Genomic DNA, 8,141 nt, shown 5'->3' with positions numbered 1-8,141 from the left:
TATTGCACTGAGATACAAACTAGCAAACTTTTATCGAATTGCACAAATCGACACATATTTGCAAATGAAATAATAAAAACGATTTTTATTCAGTTCATTGTTGCGTGGTCTTTTCTCACGGTGTTCGCGAGACTTACTACAAAGTGTAAAGTGCGTTGTGCTGCCATCTCTGATGGATATAGTAAAAGATGTCGGCATTGAGTCTTTCAGAGAGACAGTTTGCTGTGCTGTGAGAATCAAGATGGCGACCAGCGACGACGAGCCCATGCACCTATACGAAGTGTTTCAAAATTGTTTTAATAAGATTGCAAATAAACAACCCGGTAAGTCTACCATTTGAAATTAATCGACCGATATCATTACATATATAATGGGGCTGCTGACAATGAGAAATGCTGTAGAATGTCTTGCATGCATCATTTCGCTTCTCTGTTTGGTTTCTGTCTCAGACGTTTTGACAGAGGTTTTTGACAGGCGTTTGGCGGAATTCTTGAAAATTAAAGTCTGACTGTTCCATAGAAACTTTTTCTAACAACAAGTGGCTGATATATCTTGATATATATGATTCGTTCATACATTTGTTGCGTACAACTTGGTGTGGTATCGACATTGTTTTGGTTTTGGAAGGTCGTCACAGACTGCGGTATGAAGCCCAACAATTGTCTGAAAGTAAAGAAAATTGCACACAGACACCATATATGCTACGTTTCCAATATAACGTACCGCCAGCTGTTTGCTTTCGATGTTTATACTGTGGCTTCTTTGCGTGACAGTGTGATACTGACAGACATTTTCTCCAGATACAACGCTCATGTCATATAGTGCTCGTTGTCGTTGAGTAGCTGACTATACGTGAAATTGACAACAAAATACTTATCATCCACAAGCTGGTATAATGGATTTGAATTGACATAAATCTGCTGGAAACATTTCCTTAGTCCAGTGTATATGTCAATGACTAAAGTGAACTGATAAATTTACAATAATAATGAAGTAGTACGATTAGAAATGTCGAAATATTTTTAGAATGATAGCCTTATAATAAAAGATTAATTTTCTTGTAAAGAAAACGTGCGATTTACTTTCATCTCTTAATGTTACTTCCCATGGTGTGAACGACTCAAGCAGTATGAAATGTGACAATTGAGTCTATTTCAAGTTCCTAGTGTGTATTATGTTCTCTAAAACATTGATCTAAGGTAAAAAAAATTGGACCTGTAAACATCAATTGTAATTACAGTTTTAATGAAATGAAGTCAATTAAGTTGTTTATATAGCTTCTTGAGCACACTGGTTTTTTTCATCTTGTTTCGATTTTCTTTAAACACAGTATTTCATCATCAAGTTTTACCTGTATTATGTTTGAGACACTTGTTGACAGGGCTAATATTATATTGGGAGTTGTGTTGATAAATATTTGCAGGTATTTACATTCTGCTTTGTGTAAATGTAAACACTAGTCTAAGTGGATAGTACTCAGATTAGATACTGTGTACATAAATTTTGGCATAATTGTTTAGGAAGTCTTAAGTGTATTTGGTAAACATGCATATGTCAATCGATGAATTTTATGCACACACATTGATAGGGTTAGTATATGTTTGACTGTGTTATTTTGCTCTTCTGGTATCCTTTGCAGAATGAGTACTATTTCACGGGATTAGTTTATTTTTAAAACAATTGCTCCAGCATTAGCTGTAACGTTCTGTAGTATTGTGTGATTGGTTTATAGAGGACTGTAACTGTCACACTAATTGGTAATAAGCTCACAGGAAATGTGAGATTTTAACGGTGACTGAAATGGCCCACTGGCTCCCTTTCTTGGCCAGACATAAAACTTTTTGTTAATGGTTTTGTAACGTGATACGGGAAGTTGACATTTACTACCCATGCATGAGTTCCTTTTATGGATTACCATATGTTGAAGGGTGGAGGTTGTTCATTTCACTACTGTGTTAACTTTCTGTGAAACAGTCATAATGGTGCCTTATGAGCGTCTGTAAATGAAAATAGCCATGACATGTAGATTGGAATGAGCCCACGTGCACCGCCATCTTGTGCGGTTAATGCTGCTGTCGCTGTCTTGTACAAAGTGAATGGATATATCTCTCTTTAAATCATGTTTTTGAAGCAGTAGAATGAAGTTATCTACATTGCACTGTTCATTAAATGCTTTGTTTGAGTGCTATTGCCTTGACATGCGAAATGTAGCTTAATCAAATGTTTCTGTACTCCCTTCTGTGAGAATCCTGTGATGGAATCGTGAGAAATCCGGACTCTTCCACAAATAATCTCTCAGTTGACTGTTTCATTCTAAAATACACAACAATAACAATCCTCACAATATCTGTCCCATGAGAACTTTGTTTGGGACTCATATTTTCATGCATCATTACATGAAACCATTGATGTCGTGTCTTCCAAAGTGTGTATGATACTGTTTGAAGATGCTATAAATTCAGATTTTTGTGAAGATTAATGTATTTTATTCCTCTCTCTCTCTCTCTCTCTCTCTCTCTCTCTCTCTCTCTCTCTCACACACACACACACACACACACACACACACACACAGTGCCTTTCCATTTTTGTTTAGTGCAGTCTTGCAAAGTGTTAATGGTTTGGAAACTCATGACCACACAATGATGAAATTATTTTATTTCCTTTTTTGATTTCATTCTTTTAGAAGAGTCAATATTTCTGCTAATGCTCTTTTACAAGAGTAAGCATAAGGAGGCCATATGTCAGTGGGTACAAAATAACTACTACAGGTATTTGTGTTTGGGAACAGAACTGGAAAAATGAAAGTAAATATATGAATTTTGGAATAAATTTGTGTGATGTATGTTCACCCTATTTGCTTGATGTAAGAGCCTCAGCACAGTGTGTCAGAAAATTATCATAACTGTTCAATAATAGTGGTGTTGGTTGTGCTGGTGGTAGCAGAGTCCTTAATTTGTGTACATCACTGGACTACATTGTAGATTTTTTATAGTTTATGCATGATACACGTCCATAACATACTTACACAAAATACTTGCTGTGCGTTTTTAATTTGTGTGGCATAAAGTGCATTAAGTATGGTGCAGGCATAAGTGGTGGGTTATTCTATGGAACTGTATCTCAATACATCCATTTTTTTCTGCATTCACATTTGTTGAATTCACTAACTCGCAACCAAACTGTCATTTTCTAACCTGATCGTCAGTTGGGTTATGCAACAGATCAGTCGTGTTGCCACAACCAAGTTTACAGGTGGGGTGGTGTGTAATACTCCAGCATTATTGAGGGAATATTAATTAGAAACTACTTTATACTTTCTCCTTACATTTGATGCAGTGACAAAATATTTGAATACAGTTCTATACACAATATAGTTTCAAGTGTCATAGTGTGTTCTATTTTACACTCAGTATGAAAACAAGATACAAAGGACATTTGTTAGCTACCTAGCAAACTGCTGCCCAAACAGTTTTTCTTTTGTTAATATCTAGATTGGATTTCATGCTCCACTCTTGTTCAAAATTCTTTGAAGTGTTTTTTAGTGATAGTGGCATAATTTTGTTTTGGATGGTGGTAGTTCATGTTATTTTTAAGTCATTGCAACAAATTTACCATATTGTGAAATGGCTCATGAGATGTTTCGAAGGGAAGCTTAAATAAAAATTTTCATTATTAAAACCCGTTGCTAACAATGTCGGAAAGCCGTGCAGCATAGTATATGCACATAATTGTTCCGGTGGGTGCATATGTTGAAGCTAAGTTGGACTTGGGAGTATAGTGTATTATTTATAGAAATTGAGTCTCTAAATCACCATGATCAATTCTTGTTACCATAATATTTGTCTGTCTGGTTCACAAGCGCAGATCATTGTTGTGATTACTGGATTTCATTTTCTTAATAGCCATTTTCCAGTACAGCAGCAGTAGGTCTATCATAACTGTATTGTAGAGTATACTATGTTTGTGTTTTCAATAAAAGAAAACGATTATTCAGTAAAATGTCTCTGCTTGTGATCCTAACAAATGATGATTATTCTGTTGTAATCATAAATGCCGTACATTCCTGATAGGCAGACCTAAAAAAGAAAAAAAATGAAACAAGAAAATACACCAGTAGTCGTTCTTAAATTCTCCCATTTTAAGTCCCTTCATGCCAAGTAGTATAAAGGTTAGAAAACCTCATTTCATCATTAATCAAAGAACTGTTCTCTGGGAGTACAAACTTCTTGGACGTTTTGATCTTATATCACTATGTTACTTTTGTATCACACATTTGTCTGTGAGATACTGTGCAATTTCAGCCTTATCCGTGAAGTTTGTATGCTGTGGATGTTTACCGTCATTCTTGCTTCTGTTGGTGATTGGACAAGTAACATATTTCTGAGTGTGCAAATAAAGACAAACACTCAAAAAAAAAAAAAAAAAAAAAAACAGTCCAAAGTTGCAAATTTTTACTTTTTTTTTGGCAGAGGCAAATTTTCAAATCATCATAACATAGTCAAAAAGACATTTCCAAATATGTCAAAAGTGTGCAATGAACACTTACTGCTATGTGTATGCATTGTAAATGTCCATTGCACATTTTGGCATCTTCAGAAGTGCCATTTTTGTCTATGTTACGATGATTTGAAAATGGATCTTGGCCCAAAACTAGTCATCAAGTGAATAAAAAAGTAAAAATTTGCGATTTTGGCCTAGTTTTTTGTTCTGCTGCTTAACAGAAGTTGCTCACCCAAGCTACTACAGCATGTTGGAAGTTCATAAAGATAAGCATGTTAATACACACTATTGCTCATTCTTGGTGGTATTTATCATGCTCAACACTGCAATACTATGTTGAATTGTGTGTTCAGAATCACCACGAGATTGTGAGACTTTCTTAACAATGATAAAAGTAGGCTTTAAACATTCCAATTTTCATAAATAAGCTGTTACTTTAATTTCCAGCTTGTGCGGTGGGACACCGCTCCGAATCTTTTATTCTGTTCTCAGTATTGTTTGAGGTAGTGTGTATCATGCATATTACTAAGTTGATTTTCACTGATGCCGGTTGCAGCCTTCTACCACTAGAGGGCTCCAAATTATAGCATGTAACATGGCAGTGTTTTACTTAACTATGTTGGTACACGAGACACAGCATGCTGTAATCGAGTTTAAAACTGCAGTAAATGTGCCTCCAATCGAAATTTCTAAGAAGAATGAGACCTGTGAATGCTGATCATTGTATCGACATCAGTAGCCTAACCTGCAGTGTTGGGTGTTCAACGTTTTGACCCCTAGAAACAACAGAGCAACAGTAAAGTTCTACTAAGAAAGTTCACCGAGCCCAAAAAAGCTAAAGACCATGTCATCAGCAGAAAAAGTTATGCTTACAGTGTTCTAGAGTGTTCAAAGTGTGGGGCATTTGGAAATCATATCTAAAGGCATCACCATAAACTCTGCACAGTGCTGAGAGACCCTTGGAAAACTGAATGCATGAATGCAAAGAGGTCGTCCTTCAGTATGACAATACCAGGCCACACACAGGTGCTGCAGCATCAGCAACAATCTAATGGTTCACTGTCGTCGATTATCCTCCACACAGTCGTGATCTGGCCGTAACCGATTTTCATCTGTTTCCAGAACTTAACTGTGTGGCACACAGTGTCCACTACATTGGACAGCTTTAATGTTTGCTTTTTTGACATTTTCAGTCAGTCCTGAGGCTGCAAATGCACACAGTCCTCTGCAACGGGCACTCCCATGTGTTTTTGTGCCGTACATGCATTTGCAGTCTCAAGACTGATTGAAAATGCCAGAGCAGTGACTATTAAAAGCTGTTCACCGCAGTGCAGATCATGTGCCATGGGATTATAGAACACTTTAGAGGATTCACTTCAGTAGTGATGAAGCAGTACAAACAGAGGTGAGGTTGTGGCTCTGTCATCAAACATTCTGCAGTAATGGTGTGAACAAACTGGTATCTTGTTGGGAGAAATGTGCTCATTGCCATGGGCACTATGTTGGGAAATAAATATTTAGACATGAAGAGTAATTATATAGAATGTTAAAAACATTTGTTTATTTAAAAAACTTTAAGAGTTTTCACTTAAAAAATTCTGGGGCATTACATATCAGCACACCCTTGTAAGTACCAAATTTAGACCCCTTGCATTACCTTCTCATAGCAGTTAATGGCTTTTATCTTAGTTTCACATTACTTGTTCAAAATTCATCCTTTATGTTGACTTAATATGTTATCTTTTACTAAGGGGGTTAATATGAATAACTGCTTAATATAACAGTAAAAAATTTGATACCTCTAGAACAGCATGAAGGGGTCTTGTGATCCCTAAAGAGATTTACATTAAAAATCCACATCATGATTTAAGTAAAGCTTGTACTTTTGTGCTCATTAATATTGCATATATACATGGTAATCAAAGCCTTACCTCAAAGGTCTAATACTTTTAGATTACCATTTTGGATTTAAAGAAATCACTTGTCTATCAAGTAATGTGGCCCATCACTAAAATCGTTCAACAGTTGTTCATTTATTTTACTTGTTTGTTGTTAAACATTGAGATTAGCCATGGAGTGAATTATTGGTAATTTCAGAAACCATTTTCAGCTGACAGCACTTTTTTCTAGATGTCATTGGTCTAGTTATCTTTGCAAATTCCTTAAATATGTATTTCGTATTTTTAGTTGTGCAGTGTGACATCTGCCTCTTCATTACAGTCTTCTTGCTATACTGCCCTTTGTTGTTTCCCATTTGTGAGTTCATTTACCAGTTGAAGGGTGAATGCCTTCCCCTTTTGGTTATTTGCTAGTAAGTGATACATGCATTTATTGCTGCTATGTTTAGGATATTGTAAGAGACATACATCAGCCATCTCCTGCAAGGAGTTGTAGTCAATCATTTGATCCACATCATTCACGTCATATTTTATGGTGTTATAGATGGTAACACTGTCTGCTTTCTTCTTTCTTTGTCACTCATAGCAGCTTCCAGATGTGGTGTACTGAGAATAATGAAGTTGTCATTTCTCTTCCCTTTGTAACTCTTTGGGTTCATTCTGGCTTATCATTTTTTTCTCACGGTGATGAAGCGTAAATCAAAACAGTTCTTCTTCACGCAGTTGGGGATTTCTCAGGAACGCTTGTTTGTTCTTGCTGCTTACATTTCGTTCTGTTGAAGTACCTTTGCAAGCTGAAAGGAAGTGAAGAAGCTGTCTGCTGGGACATCCATTCCTTCATTTAGAAATGGTTCCATGAGACAAAAGTATGATACATCAATAGCTGATTGTCGGGTCAGCCTTCGTTCTCACCATTGTAGAGGAAGGAATTGCAAAAGCACTTTGATGCCTTGCGTATAGCTATCCAAAACCTGTGTCCACATCTGTCAGATTTATTCGGCATAAATTGGAGAAACCCGCACCTGATTTTATTTGGAAGTAACTGCTGATAAAGTGTAATACTCTCACAGGGACAGGAGCAGCTGAGGTAATTTTGCATTAACTTCTTCCATATTCCATTTCCTTGCAGGTGTGCATCTGGGATAGCAGTATTTCATCTTCTGGTATTTCAGAAATAACATTTAACTTGTCAGCAGGAATGTGATGAGCTCAGAACATCTCGTCAAATCGAAGAAATCTGATAAGTTTGAGGAACCTTTCTCTAGTCATTTTACCCCATGATATAATTTGGCCCCCAGATACACAATCAAGTCATCCAGGGAAATGCCTTCAGGAGAAAAAGCACCTCTGGCATACATGATATCAGTCATTGGCTCCAATTTCCCAAGTAACATTAATGACAGTCATGTACTCAGTGACAGGTATATGCTTTGAGGCCCTCTTTCCAGATGATGGCATGTTAGGAAGCTTCCTTTCCACTCCATCTTCAGCAGTCATCATCACTGTTGGATCAGTTATCAGTTCACTTCTCTGACTGCGGCTGTTGTGAAGAGAATTGAGACACCTGGAGGGGTAGTGACAGTATCTCTTCATTCTCACTCTGATCATCATCTGTTGTCTCTTGAGGAAAATCATCATAACCATAAGACACATCACATTTCATTATCTGTGTTCTCCTGAATATACTAAATTTCTCAGTTACAAAGACGATGCTGCTGTGACACATGCCTCTTATAGGCAAAA

The 8,141-nt window shown here is 36.7% G+C and overlaps 1 protein-coding gene across 4 annotated transcripts in view; it reads left to right on the top strand.

Moving 5' to 3' along the window:
- The first annotated feature begins 242 nt into the window (after positions 1–242).
- Positions 243–8,141, top strand: part of LOC126248238 (transcription factor 12) — a 762,281-nt gene continuing 754,382 nt past the window's right edge. For all 4 annotated transcript variants that reach the window (XM_049949075.1, XM_049949076.1, XM_049949077.1 and 1 more), the window contains exon 1: positions 243–323. In XM_049949075.1, the coding sequence (XP_049805032.1) occupies positions 266–323 (58 nt within the window). In that variant the 5' untranslated portion in view covers positions 243–265. The remainder of the gene's footprint in view (positions 324–8,141) is intronic.

This window comes from Schistocerca nitens, chromosome 3, assembly GCF_023898315.1.
Source record: "Schistocerca nitens isolate TAMUIC-IGC-003100 chromosome 3, iqSchNite1.1, whole genome shotgun sequence".
NCBI lineage: Eukaryota > Metazoa > Arthropoda > Insecta > Orthoptera > Acrididae > Schistocerca > Schistocerca nitens.
The sequence above is the reverse complement of the archived record's forward strand: the minus strand, read 5'-3'. Positions and strand labels throughout refer to the sequence as shown.